The sequence below is a fragment of the Doryrhamphus excisus genome, unplaced genomic scaffold, assembly GCF_037039965.1.
Source record: "Doryrhamphus excisus strain RoL-2023G ecotype Guam unplaced genomic scaffold, RoL_Dexc_Guam_v1.1 HiC_scaffold_24, whole genome shotgun sequence".
Classification (NCBI taxonomy): Eukaryota; Metazoa; Chordata; class Actinopteri; order Syngnathiformes; family Syngnathidae; genus Doryrhamphus; species Doryrhamphus excisus.
In genome coordinates, this window is record NW_027621862.1 from 4,783,132 (window position 1) to 4,797,573 (window position 14,442).

Here is a 14,442-nt window from a genome sequence, read left to right on the forward strand (position 1 = left end):
TAATGGCTCTCTGTTCTTGTCTTCACAGTGTTAAGTTTCTAGCGTTCGCCTTTTCTCTCTAACGAGGAGTCGGTAAGCTGTTAACACATATTTGCAGCGGGAGCCACGTAAAGCGGCAAGCCTGACGTGGATGGACAGTTTTTTTTAAAAGGAGATCTTTTTGGCGGAGGGGGTGACGAGAAAGAAGGGCCACCAGTTAATCATGAATTCCAGAAAATTCACACGGTCTGCTCCTGCTCACGTCGTTACCAAAGTAGCCTCTCTGAACTCCAACCACCGCCATTTTTTGACATCTGTCTGACAGAGACCCCCCCCCCCCATGCTCTCCTTTACCCCCCCTTTTTTCGGGCCAATTGACTGAGCACTGCACTGACACACTTTGGGAGAGAAACAAAAAGACTCCTGTAGACACATTCCAGATGACATCACTCAAGAGACAACATCACTGGCGGCCATCTTGTTCCATGGCCTACTCTACTGTACCATGAACTGAGCAACGTAAAAAAAAAAAAATAATTGTCTTCACAAGGGACTGAATGAACAATGTAGCATCTCTGCTAACATACTGTAGCATTCGTTGGCTGGGAGACTACCTGACTTGAAGACTAAGGTATTTATGCAGTTTAGATGTCACTCCCCTCTTGAGATCCTTTTTCCAGTGAAGACACACAGACGGTACATGAGAGAAAAAGCATCGGTCTTCACTTTCAAAAACACTTCTGGAGAGGAGAATAAGACGGCTATCATGATCAAGAAACTTTGTCTTCCATTCACTTCTAACGTAAAAGCTACTATGACGAAATAAACCCATGTAGCATCAAACGACGACAACGTTAAAGACCTCCCCTTTCCTCTCATGTACTGAAAAAAAAGGGGGGGGGATACCTGCTGAATGATCTCTGATATAATGTCGATTAGCAAAATGAGCTTCTAAAAACAATCTTTAATCCTTTTAACTGCCACTTGCATCCACTTTCTATTTGAGTGAAGCACACAGAAGCAAATGCGGCTCGAGCGGAAAATAGACTCAAGGATACAGGGGCAGACTGTTGTCAGTCTTTGGCCAATTCTGCTAATTAGAATTTAAAAAATCCCCTCTCTGCCCTATTCCACAAGGACACTTTTTACACCCAGTGTAACCGTCCATTAGCCGGGACCAGTCACATGATGTATTCCACACAAAGGGCCTACACTGCCATCAAGGCACAAGAATCCCCCTGCCCACAGATGAATACTGCCCAAAATCCCTCTGCAGTACTCTCGCTGCCAGCGGGTTGCTTCACTGGTGAGTCGATATTCAAGATGAGGACGGCCCTTGAGAAGCAGAAGCGGACCAAGTAGAGAACAAGTGTATTACAAAAAAAAAATCTATATTTTGATAAAAACAAATCCACGGCATCTGATTGGAAGGTGGTCAAGGATGGGAGGATTGGAAAATGAAAAAAATAATGCAAAATGAAAAAGATAAAATGAGAAGAAATGGCGGACTCCATGGAAGTTGGCCACGTGCACTGACTGAAAAGACTGAGCAAAGATGGACTCATGTCAAAGAGAATGGATGGACGCTGAGTTAAACAAAGAAGGGTTGACCGTGTTGGGGGGTGGGTGGGGTTCAGGGGATGTGGGAGATGATGCATTTTTGTAACTTTGTTTACCAGCATGACTACTTTGCATGACTGTCTTTTCTGCAAGCCCTTAGTTGAAGACGAGGGTGCTAGAGATACAAAAACCTATATATAAAATGAATTTAAAAAATGTTATATGCAATTCATGTTTTGAACAAACAAAAAAAAGATTCTAATGAAAGAGAAGATCTATTTTGTTTTTAAAAGTAAAAAAAAAATGTGAATATTGAAATGTATGTTTGCAACGTACACCCTGAACTATGTTTCTGTTGGATGAAATCTCTTTGCTCCTACTGCCCTACTTTCCTCATTCCAGGGTTTGCATCCATGCTAACATAGTTTGACTTTAAAAATGCAATCAAGCAGTATATTTTCCGACCATTTCATTCACTGTTGTCGTCCCAGAGTTTGCCGATTTAGCTTACGCGCAAAGTCGAACTGTTTGCACAACAATGGTAGCAGCAGCAACAGCAGCGACTGGAAAACATGAAGCTCTCTGTACTTTGCTTGATTGACACTCATAGTTTGCTTTTATTAGTTTTTCTTTTGGCAATAATACAAGACAGGTTGAGACATGACTGTAGCAGGGAAAACTGGACAGAGGTTCTGTTCCCTTAGGCCTGAAGAAGGACGTTCTGAATAGACAGTGGAACCTTAAAAGCTGATCATAACACATCTATCTTCTACTGCTTATCTGGGTTGGGTGGCGGAGGCAGGAAACTAAGCAGGAAGCCCAGACTTCCCAGCCACTTTGTCCAGCTCCTCCCTAGCCAGCGTGTCCAACATCACCATACATGGTATTGGTTGGTCACTACTTCCCCCCTCCTGATGTGGGGGATGGTGGCCTAAGAATATGTCGGGAAGTCATTCTCCATGGCTTCTCCGAACTCTGCCTCAGTGACTTTCGCAGACGCAGACCGCTTGGCCAGCTGGTACGGAGTCCCATGGGCCTCAAAGGCCTAATAGGACTCCTTCTTCAGCTTGACAGCATCTCGTACCCTGGTGTACACCAATGGGTTCTGGAATTAACGCCACCACAGGCCCCGACCACAGCACTGATCAGCCGCCTCAACAATGGAGGGATGGAACCTGGCCTCAATGGCTGCCACCTCCATCGGAATATAGTTGAAGCTCTCCCAGTTGAAACTCCTTCTGCTGGGGACTCAACGCTCACTTTGGTAGCAACAGTGAGACCTGGAGGCGTGATTGGGAGGAACTGCTCCCCTGATTTGAACCTGAGTGGTGCTCACATGTGCACTTGACTCCAGGACACCCTGAGCCGCAGTTTGATGATTTGCATTGTGGTTGTCATCGGACTTATGGCCATATGTTTAACACTCAGATGAAGAGGGGGACGGAGCTGTCAAACAATTATCACCTGGGGGTGAATTTTCGCCGATGGTGGTAAAGGCCGAAAAAAAATTGTGAGGGTCTCCTGTCAGAATCCCAGAGGGAGCACTTTATAGTACTTCAAAAAGAGCTGGTCCAATGATGTTTCTCTTCATAGGGATCCGTTGAGCCACTCTTCTGGTCTCTCACCTTGGACCTGTTTTGGAACTGTCAAACTGCCCCTACCGGGGGCATAAAAGCACCTGGATCATCGGGACACTATACACGTCATAAAACCTTTAATCATCCCACATTGTTACCATGTTTCAGTTTTTCAAAAATTAATACATGATAACTGTTTTGTGGTTGACTATGGTCGACAAAATATGTCAAAAAATATAGAAAGACGGGCTGCACGCAGGCCTCACAGCTAAGAGACTCGAGTTCAATTCCACCCTCGGCCATCTCTGTGTGGAGTTTGCATGTTCTCCTTGTGCATGTTTTCTCCGGGTACTCCGGTTTCCTCCCCAAAAAACTTTCAAAAAACATGCTAGGTTAATTGCCGACAAATTGTCCATAGGTATGAATGTGAGTGTGAATGGTTGTTTGTCTATATGTGCCCTGTGATTGGCTGGCCACCAGTCCAGAGTGTACCCTGCCTCTTGCCCGAAGACAGCTGGGATAGGCTCCAGCACCCCCGCAACCCTCGTGAGGATAAGCGGTAGAAAATGAATGAATGATTAATTGTATGGTCGGGCTGCACGGCGGATGACTGATAAGTGCGCAGGCCTCACAGCTAGGAGACCCGAGTTCAATTCCACCCTCGGCCATCTCTGTGTGGAGTTTGCATGTTCTCCCCGTGCATGCGTGGGTTTTCTCCGGGTACTCCGGTTTCCTCCCACATTCCGAAAACATGCTAGGTTAATTGGCGACTCCAAATTGTCCATAGGTATGAATGTGAGTGTGAATGGTTGTTTGTCTATATGTGCCCTGTGATTGGCTGGCTGGCGACAAGTCCAGGGTGTACCCCGCCTCTCGCCCGAAAACAGCTGGGATAGGCTCCAGCAGGATAATCGGTAGAAAATGAATGAATGAATATTCAAAGACATTCATATGTAGTACTGTGTAGTATTGTGGTCACTAGGCATCAGTACCGTTACATTGATGATACATTACCAAAGATTGGGTTACCTTCACACTGCATGTGGTCAGCCTTGGCATGTCCGACATGATAGAGTGGGAAAAAAACAGTCTCCTCCCATTACATGTGGAAGTGGTAAGTTTTGGGTTTCTTGCTGTGTTCTTCTCCACTCTGTTTGAAACACAAGTTTAGAACAAGGCTAACTAGTTGGGAGAGAATATGCAAACTCCACACAGAGATGCAAACTCCGATCTTCCTTTTCAAGGCGTTTCCTCCTTTGAAATTAATGTTCTAATTTTGAGGTTCCACTGTGTATGAATATATGAGGTTAGAGACACAAGGAGGTTTGCATGGAACCATAATTCCAAAGTTCTGTTGTTAAGGACTCAGGTCGTGTCGATGGCGTGTGGATGTTCAGTAGGTGTTGATTTCTTTGGGACATTTTAGATTATGTGAACACCCCACAGTGATGTGTAGAGATTTTAAATTTCAACAACAACAAAAAAAAAAGACGCATGCGTTATGACTTGATAATCTTAAAGCGGGAACGGGGTGGGGGGTGGGGTGGGGGGACAAAGTCTCGACATCGCCTCCTCTTCCGCCGTTATGTTATGTCATGAATCCTTAAAAAAAAGAAGAAAAAAAAACGGTGACCACTGTGCTGTGTTGTAGAGCAGAAACGTCTTCCTCCCAGAGGGAAATGGCAACACACCACGGTGTGTAAAAGTAGCTTGTTTTTATTCATAAATTCATAAATTATTGTTTCATCCATGCAGCATCCCAACTGGCTTGTTACATGCAGCACAGTCAAAAGTGATTCCAAAAAAAAATGATGTCAGTCGAGTGTTTAGGAGACGATCCCAGTGTCCACCAAGGGGAGATGGATGTTTATTTGTTGATTGATTGATTGATCGATGACCTCATCTTTATTTTTTATTTTTTCCAAGTGACTTCCATGCAGGCCCTGCTGGTTCAGGGTGTCCTGTAGCTCGGGTAGCTTCATCTTCATCGTGTTGCAAGGTGGAAGTCTAAGCTAGTATTACAGGGTCTATCTGCAACAATGTGGTCTTTTACATTTTTTTGTCTCGCTGCAGCGGTCAAAAAAATTGTCAAATCGGTGCATGCATACATTTCACTTAACCGTGTGTGTGTGTGAGTGTGTGTGTGCTTTTTAAGGCCAAGAATTGTCAATTTCTCAATTAAAAAAAGATGTCTTTCCATTTTTTAGTAGATAACGTAATTGTTTTTTTCTTGAAAGCTGTCATAAAATATATGTTAAAGTCCTCTTTAGGGTGTTTCCTGCTCTCAAACACACAATGTTCATTTTCTTTATGTGCCTGTTTGTGCGTAGATGTTTCTGGTTTGTTCACTTGAAGACACTGTATGCAATCTGCACCAGGAATGCCACTGATTGACACTTACTGTAACGCTCCCCCTAAGGCGTGGATATCTGGAACTGTGCGTCGTGGCTTAATGGTTTAATGGTTTATTTTACAAAATAACGAGACCAGAGAAATCTCAGTCTTCTAGATTTTTCTAATGATGCACATTATCGGACACCGCACATGGGATTTTGCAGACCGTCATGCATCCTCACAAGTTTTTCCAAAGATAAAAGATGTATGTTGAGTAGTATTGAGAGCCACTGCACTGCAGTCTCAGCAGGAGCGCAAATGCAAAGACGAGGTGGTCACTGGGGTAATCTGGGTGTGACTTAAGCCGGATTTTTATTTTTGGAAAAGTCCTAACACGAGAACTGTATAAAGTATATTTCAACGGAATGTTCATGATCTATCTTTTTATATTTTGAAGAGAGAGAGAGAAAAAAATAGAAACATATCAATAAAAATGTCATAATTTAACATATTTCTACTACTGAGACTTAAAAATGTATGAATGTCAATGTGAACTAATGTGAAACCAATCTCCATAGCAGCTTGAATGAATTAACTGGTTCAAAATCATGAGATGCTTTTCTTTTTTTTTTCCAGAGAAAATTGCTTCGAATCATTGAGATGAACTTAAAATAAATGGGGAAAATTTACAATCATCTTTTGTTTGTTTCCTTCTTTGTTAGTTTACACGAACGCTCCAAAAACAAAACAACCTCTGGGGTCTTGGGTTAGCACCAGGTGAAAAAAAAACTGCTGTGGCTGTGGGCAACCTCCTGAACTCCATAAAATGAGAGTAGCTACGTTTGAATTATCATGAGCAGCATTTGCATGCGCTTGAAAATGTTACAAAGTTGAGCACTTTGCTCCTTACCACTGCTACAACATTGGTTCTGTTGCATATAATAGTTAGTCAATTACCATATTTTGCTTTGCACTCCAAATCATAATAAAAAATGTAGTAGTGCAAATAGCCTCTTTGGAGTTGTTAGATTTGTATACCTTTCCTACTAAGCCGTCTCCATGGCTGTCTGCGCAGTGTGATTGATGTCATCTGACTTGATGTAATATGACACATGGAATTGTACTGTCCAAAGTATTTGGATGACAACATTTCCAAGAAGCTTGTAATAGACTGACGCCCGCATCCTTTTTTTTTTTAAGCCATTGACACATTTTAGCCATTTAGCGCCTGAAAACTGAGGACATGGCACGTTATGCTGATGTATAATTTTTAAGGTCGACTGAAATTGTGTCATGATATTTGAGAATGGTGAGGTAAAGTATGTGATATCCACTTACAAACACCGGATGCCTCCTTTACTTGCAACCATCAGAATCTGATAAGTGGGGCTGATTTACAATGACATGCAGTATTTAAATATAACAGCATCACAATATATATATATATATATATACTGTATATATATATATCCCCTTGATACATATAATTGAGTGGTGTGGTTCTATCCTAATCATCATGGGTATTATTACTTAGCCATTTTAAGCATCTTTTAGCAACATCCATCCATTTATGTGCATGGGCTATGGAAGATAAAATGTAGCAGCCTGGTTTGCAATATGTTTTTTTCCCCCCCTGTGCTTGAATGCAGCAATTGTTGGCAGATATTTTTCCCACCTACAGTATATGTGCTGAATCACTAGGGCCCTCTAGTGGTAATACATGATGCCAGGAGACTGTCTGTATAAACACAGAAGCACATACACTCTATACCGTATGTGTGTGTATATTTATATGTATGTATGTGTACAGTATATACACTGTAAACCCGAATAAGTTAGCAAAACTCAAAAAAAGTGAGGCAATCAGTTGCCACATTTTTTTCGAGTTCATAAACTCAAACATTTGAGTATATCAGAGCTTTAATATTTGGAGTTGATATTAGATATACTTTTTTAATGATGGGCTAAAAAAAGAAATAGCTTTCTTTTTCGCATTCTCTCTGCCATGCATTCTCTATTCTTTAATTTTCATTCTCATTTGAACTCTTTCCATAGGAAGAAGGTGTGCATGTGTAACCTACACAGTACAAATCTATCTGATGCAATGGATTTATTCTTAGTTTATTCTTGGTTTGATTTATTCATGTTTAATAGATACTTTAAGTAACTACAAATTATTTTAAGTAAGTTACACAAATCTGCAAAAAGTTAAATAAACTGAAAAGACAGATAATGCAACTGGCAATCAACATAGAAGAACTTTTAAAAAATTTGAAGTTAACTATTCTTATACCAATTAATTATTTTGAGCATTTGGATTTCCAGTGTCTTAAGTTGTATGTAAAGTATGTTTTTAAGTTAATCTTACTTAATATAGCCATAGTTCAATTTAATCAAAACATATTAGTTAAAAGTACTCAAAATGGAACAACATGTTAAATGAACTTGACATAATTAAGTTGTTAGAACTTTTTTAAGAACTTTGAATATGCATAATTTCATTTATTTAAGTACTTTGAACATTCGGGTTTACAGTGTACACACACATATACATACATACCTTGTGCTTTTGTCCCTTTTTTTTAGACATCTGGCAGTGTGAAATGTTATACTCAATGTTATACAGTAGATCCCCACTTTCCTTGTGGGGCAATTAAATCCTAAGATCACCAGCAAATACCCCTCCACCCCCCCCCCCCCAAAAAGGTATATTTTTAACACATTGCTCGCTCCCCCTTCACTTCAAATAGGCTTGACTTTAAAGTTTTTGCAATAAAAGTGACTGTTTTTAGCTTATATTCAGCTCCATAACCCTCACTGCCCTTCTCTCTTCAATTGCCATTGTTAACCGGCGACACAGTATAAATAGGTATATAGGTACTCACCACTAATGAATAATAATGTAATGCCTGGTAAAAGGTATGCGTACACACCAAGACTTAGTGAATAAAATGATGTCATGACTGCAATCCATAGTATCAGGTTGAGTCATAACAAATACTATCTGCATGCATTTCCTTATTTTAGCCCATGACCGCTATTCCTAATAATAACAATATTAGTGGTATTCTAGCCGAGTGCTATTTATTGCAGCGATATTTATTGAGGAAACCATAAAGGTTAATAATAGCCTGATTTAGTTTTTACATACTTGATGACGGTTTTTAGTTGATTATTTTTTTTGTACTGATATTGATGGTGTCAATGAGTTGTTGAATGGTAGAAGACGCCATGTTTCTACAACCGCTGGAGTATTGCATTACCTGATACTCTTAGTTGATCTTGAAAGGATGTCTACAGAAACAAGCACCAACAAACTGCCAGGTTGTCCGCAGGGATCTTGAAGGGATTCCATTGCAGGGCAGTGGGGGCGCGGGGCGGGGGGGCCCCCCCAGCCAGAGAAGCCAGCTTGTTAGTGAAGCCAACACAGTGGGGTCCCATGTAGACGTGATACTCGAGAGGCTGCGCTGCTCCATGCTAAAATCGGGGGAGAAAAGGACAGGGAGGGGTTGGAGATTGAATTTCAACATTCCCAAAAAAAATAAATCCAGGAAGGGACAAACATGAGGCGACAGAAGATTGTGGGGGTTCCTTGAGCAGCCCACTGGTAGTGAGAGTTTAGTAAGATTGACGGTGGGTGTCCATCCAGGACAACCAGCACACGTTTTGAAGGGCGTGAAGACAGACATGAACGAGACGAACAAGCTTAAAGGAACAATGTGATCGTTTTGAGTGAGTAGTCATCTTAATATCCATGCAATGAGTATGTTGGTCTAGCTAGCACAATTCCTGGGTAAATATGTTTATGAATTAGTGGAAACAATTTTCAGCCTCCGATTCCATTAGAATTGCCTTTTGTAGTGCCCCCTAACGTGGGATGGACAAAGGCGACCACCAGAACAAAGAGGAAAAAGAAGACCGAAGGAAAGAGAGCGATGCAGAAAAAGATAAAAAGATGAAGAACCAACTGAACATTGAGGAAAAAGGCAAGACGGAGATTAACACGAATGAAAAAGAGAAGAAGAGATGCAAGGCAGTATGGAGGAGGGGGTCGGCATTGAGTGAAAGACTGGTCATTAACGTATCAGGGATGCGCTACGAAACCCAACTTCGCACCTTAGCCCAGTTCCCTGACTCCATGCTCGCCGACCCACGAAGAAGGTCACGCTACTTTGACCCGATGCGAAATGAAGTCTTCTTGGACCGAAATCGGGCCTGCTTTGACGCAATACTCTACTTTTACCAATCGGGTGGGAGGCTCCGGAGGCCCACCAACATCCCCTTGGACATCTTCATGGATGAGCTGATGTTCTACGAGCTAGGGGAGGACATCATGAGCCGCTTTAAAGAGGATGAAGGTTTTTCCAAAGAAGAAGAGAAGCCTTTGCCCTCAAATGAAATGCAGAAGAGACTGTGGATGTTGTTTGAACACCCGGAGTCTTCATCTGCCGCTCGTATCATTGCCATCATCAGCGTTATGGTCATAGTGGTGTCCATTCTCATCTTCTGCCTGGAGACATTGCCGGATTTCCGCATTGAGAAGGAGATGCCAGAGGTATGTTTGTGTGGGAGTGAGGTGCATGCCATGTCTAATAATGTCTGACCTTAAGGCAGGACAACTCAACTAAACATCACAATTCTCCCTTCACTCGTCTTATTTTATACTTATATACTTGTACTTTTATACTTATATTTGTTGCAATATGTTTATGTATGTATTAAAGTGCATTTAAAGGAATGCTGCACCTTTCGGGGGGAATTTTGCCCATCATTTGCAATCCTTACGGTCATTGAGTAAGTCCCAATGACGTGCATTGTTAGCTAGCTCATATTAACTTGTTTTCTCTCGTTATAATGCACATAAAAGGGAAAGAAATATGTCTAATAATGTCTGACCTTAAGGCAGAACAACTCAACTAAACATCACAATTCTCCCTTCACTCATATTATTTTATATTTGTATACTTGTACTTTTATACTTATTTTTTTGCAATAGGTTTATGTATGTACTAAAGTACATTTAAAGGAAAACTGCACCTTTTGGGGGGAATTTTGCCCATCATTCACAATCCTTCCAGTCATTGAGTAAGTCCCAATGACGTGCATTGTTAGCTAGCTCATATTAACTTGTTTTCTCTCGTTATAATGCGCATAAAAGGGGACAAAATATGTCTAATAATGTCTGACCTTAAGGCAGGACAACTCAACTAACCATCACAATTCTCCCTTCACTCATCTTATTTTATACTTATATACTTGTACTTTTATACTTATATATTCTTTGCAATATGTTTATATATGTACTAAAGTGCATTTTAAGGAAAACTGCACCTTTTGGGGGGGAATTTTGGCCATCATTCACAATCCTTACGGTCATTGAGTACGTCCCAATGACGTGCATTGTTCACTAGCTCATATTAACTAGTTTTCTCTCGTTATAATATGCATAAAAGGGAAATAAATATGTCTACATGTTTCACATTAGGATTGTAGAGGATGGACAAAATTCCGCCAAAAGTGCAGTTTTATTTTTTATTTTGAAGTACTAAATACTAGTAGTATTTACATATAAGTTTGTAACTTCTTGCGTCTATATGGGAAAGCTGATAACTTCCTCCTTCGTGGGGAGAGGAAAATAGCGACAACGGGACAAGTTGTACATGGACTAACCCTTGCTACTTTTAATACGCATGAATACATGAAGGAGAAGACAGTTGAGGCTTGAATGCATCTCAAGGAGATGAGGTTAGGTGTGCAGGGAAAAGGTCACACATACACACAGTGAGCAGACACTCTGCCAAAGTCTTCGGACGGCTTAGAACAGGACACTAAAAGGTCTCACAGGATGAGTAGAATGCATCGGGTCATGTTAACGCATTGCTAGCCTGCCTTCGTACGCTGCCAGGAAAGTACTGTAACTTAGTCCAGTCCAAGATCCACTGAAGGGGTGATGAATGTGGACGGGATGAGATTGATGGGAAGTGGTACAGTGAAACACTCTCCCATTTCTCTTAAGACATCTCACAAGGTTATATTTAGTATGAGGAGAGCCCTGTAAGGTGATCAACACTTACTGTAGGCCGGGTAGCCACCTTCAGTGATAAACACTCACTGACCTACAACCCTCATTGAGACAAAAACAAACAGTGCTTAAAAGTTCTATTTAACATAACAAACATCTTTAGTGTATGACTTTAAGCCCTAAACCTGAATTCCAACTACCCTGTTTGAATGACACGTGAAATGATGTGTAAAATAGAGAGACAGGTGGACTGAAAGAGAGATTGAGGCAACTATGATTGAAATGTGACGTGGTAAATGTCAACTGGTTTATGATGGCTGCCAAAAGTGACAGCCAATGAGATGGTGAACAACACACTGGAGTTATGTAGGTTATCAGAATACCGAGAAAATAGTATCCCCCCAAAACACTTTATACTTACAAGTTTAATTTTAGCTTTTTCGGTAGGAGTATTCTCATCTAGTAGCATGAGGTCGAGGAAACAGTAAAAATAGCTAGCTAATATGTGCCGCATTCATGTCATCCGTACAAAAAAATAAACAAAATGGAGGATTCTGTGCGGGTCAATGATTTTTGTGTCAAATTGTCTTTTTAATTCAAAATTACGAGTGCACCTGAATGCGTCACAGCGCGAGGGGACGGGAGCAGGAAGAAGACGGAGCGTCAAGTTGTACTGTGTATCATACTAACAAACAAGTAAGTTTGAATGATTATTTTGCGCATTAAGAATGTTTCATCTTGAATATTTTATGTATATTGCTGTTCTAATTGATCCTCATATGGCTTTGCGGTGAAAAACTGTTGTCAAAGCGAGTGGATATTCATCCGAAAATCTGGCTTTGTTGTTGGTTGTATATATTTTTTGTATTTCAGATACTATTAAGAAGGGGGGAGTGGTTATTTTAAAGTTGGACACCACCGATTATGGACACACATACTCAACAAGCAACATTAAAACTAGGAACATACTACGATCAGTACTGAGCTTTTTTTTTAGCTTTTTTTTTTTTTTTAAGAAATGTGCATTCATGTTCATAACTTTTTGGGCACAAGTTGCAGCTGCATTCAGGGACACTTAGAAATCACAGGAAACACACCCAATCATGCACACAATCAATCAGCCCAAATCACATGATATTTACAAAACAACTAAAATAAGCTCAAATTCAATCCATTGAAAGGGAAGTATGCCAACATCAGAGTGGTATAGAATATATATACTGTAGGAATGTTACTTATACATATATTTATCAGAGCTCATGTCAAACTTTATCCAAATGCTAGCATTAAAAATACACATTTTTGACCCAGAAGTTGTATAAAATGAATGAATTTCCTACTGATGATGCCTTGTTGCAATGGTAATCCTACTGTAATTATGAAAAAAAACGTTCTTTCTCAAGTTGTCAGTCATTTCCATTTACACGATCACAGGCTCATCTGATTCACTCGAGTCACTCGTCACAGAATGGATGCACAGAAACTCGCACATGTGTTTTTTTTAAGTATGATTGACAAGTTTTTTTTGTGGTGTCTCCGCCATCTCAGCAGAATTTCTACAAGGATGACAGCCAAGCAAAGAACACGTCCGAGAACATGCCTCAACCCCCAAGTGTTTTCCAAGACCCCTTCTTCTTGGTGGAGACCGTGTGTATCTGCTGGTTCTCTTTTGAGCTCATCATGCGTTTTGCTTGCTGTCCCAGCAAGATCCACTTCTTCAAGGATGTCATGAACATCATCGACTTCAGCGCCATCTTGCCATATTTTGTCACTCTGGGAACAGAGCTAGCTCGGGACAACGAGGCCAGTCCAACCACTTCCTTGGCCATCATCAGAGTCATCCGACTTGTGAGGGTCTTCAGGATCTTCAAGCTGTCCCGTCACTCCAAAGGCCTTCAGATTCTGGGTCAGACGCTGAGGGCAAGCATGCGTGAGTTGGGCCTTCTCATTTTCTTCCTGTTCATCGGCGTCATCATCTTCTCCAGCGCCATCTACTTTGCAGAGGCCGACCACAACGACACGGCCTTTGTCAGCATACCGCACGCCTTTTGGTGGGCTGTGGTCACCATGACAACAGTGGGCTACGGCGATATGTACCCAGTGACAGTGTGGGGGAAATTGGTGGGCTCCATGTGCGCCATAGCTGGTGTGCTTACCATTTCCCTGCCGGTGCCGGTCATAGTCTCCAATTTTAGCTACTTCTACCATCGTGAAACGGAGTGTGAGGATCGAAGCCGCTATGCACATATCACAAACTCGCAGTGGGAAGACGAGGACGAGGAGGGGGAGGAAATACAAGAGGAGAACCTGGATCCTGAGGGTGATTATTATGCTATTGGAGGGACCTATAACAATTTGAATGGTTCTCTGAGTAAACCGAACATGGAACAGAACTCTGAATTAGGAGGAAATAGTCTTTTAAGGGAACCGCTTGTCACCCAGGTGTAAAAGGAGGATCTCCGACATAATGCTGAATGTTTTGTAGAATATTTTGAACAGTATTTTGTACAGTATTTCACAAACGTGAGTAAGCTTCTCATATATCAACATGCAGCCCCGCATGGTGCATGAGTACTGCCTGCACTGGGGAGGGAAAACAGGAATTTCAGCATTTAGTCCTGCCAGTTATTTCAATAATAATGGTAATGGTAATGGTAATGGTAATGGTAATGGTAATGGTAATGGTAATGGTTTAATTTCATTTGAACATGCATCAGATTACAATTGAGTGCATCCCATAATCAGTTCACAGTTCCACATGTCCAAAAGGAGTAGGAAGAAGCAAAGCTTATTAAATCATACCCCTCCAATTGGTACTTTTACAATCAGTATCATCTGTTACATTTGTTCACTTCCTGCTTTCCTAATATAGTTAAAGTTTTTTTTTTTAATATATTTTTTTTTACTTTTCTTGTCACGTATTGAAGTACGAGGTGATATGACCATACAATGACATAATGGCACTGCTTC

The 14,442-nt window shown here is 41.1% G+C and overlaps 2 protein-coding genes across 3 annotated transcripts in view; both read left to right on the plus strand.

Moving 5' to 3' along the window:
• The window catches only part of LOC131109813 (voltage-gated potassium channel KCNC1-like), a 61,596-nt gene extending 55,454 nt beyond the window's left edge, over nucleotides 1-6,142 (plus strand). For both annotated transcript variants that reach the window (XM_058062181.2, XM_058062183.2), the window contains one exon: nucleotides 29-6,142. Coding sequence is in view for 1 of the 2 variants with exons in the window: in XM_058062183.2 (XP_057918166.1) it covers nucleotides 29-42 (14 nt within the window). In the remaining variant the exon portion in view is untranslated. The remainder of the gene's footprint in view (nucleotides 1-28) is intronic.
• Nucleotides 6,143-8,726: 2,584 nt separating this feature from the next.
• LOC131109817 (potassium voltage-gated channel subfamily A member 1-like) lies at nucleotides 8,727-13,959 on the plus strand. The gene is made up of 2 exons (XM_058062191.2): nucleotides 8,727-10,005; nucleotides 13,021-13,959. The coding sequence occupies exons 1-2, from the start codon at nucleotides 9,328-9,330 to the stop codon at nucleotides 13,918-13,920; spliced, it is 1,578 nt and encodes a 525-aa protein (XP_057918174.2). The 5' UTR covers nucleotides 8,727-9,327; the 3' UTR covers nucleotides 13,921-13,959.
• The last annotated feature ends 483 nt before the right edge of the window (nucleotides 13,960-14,442 follow it).

Excerpts from the sequence above, each read along its gene's own strand:
- LOC131109817 (XM_058062191.2), top strand. The coding sequence starts at position 9,328 with ATGGACAAAGGCGACCACCAGAACAAAGAGGAAAAAGAAGACCGAAGG. Across the intron at positions 10,006-13,020 it reads TTGAGAAGGAGATGCCAGAG|CAGAATTTCTACAAGGATGA; the intron begins GTATGTTTGTGT and ends CCGCCATCTCAG.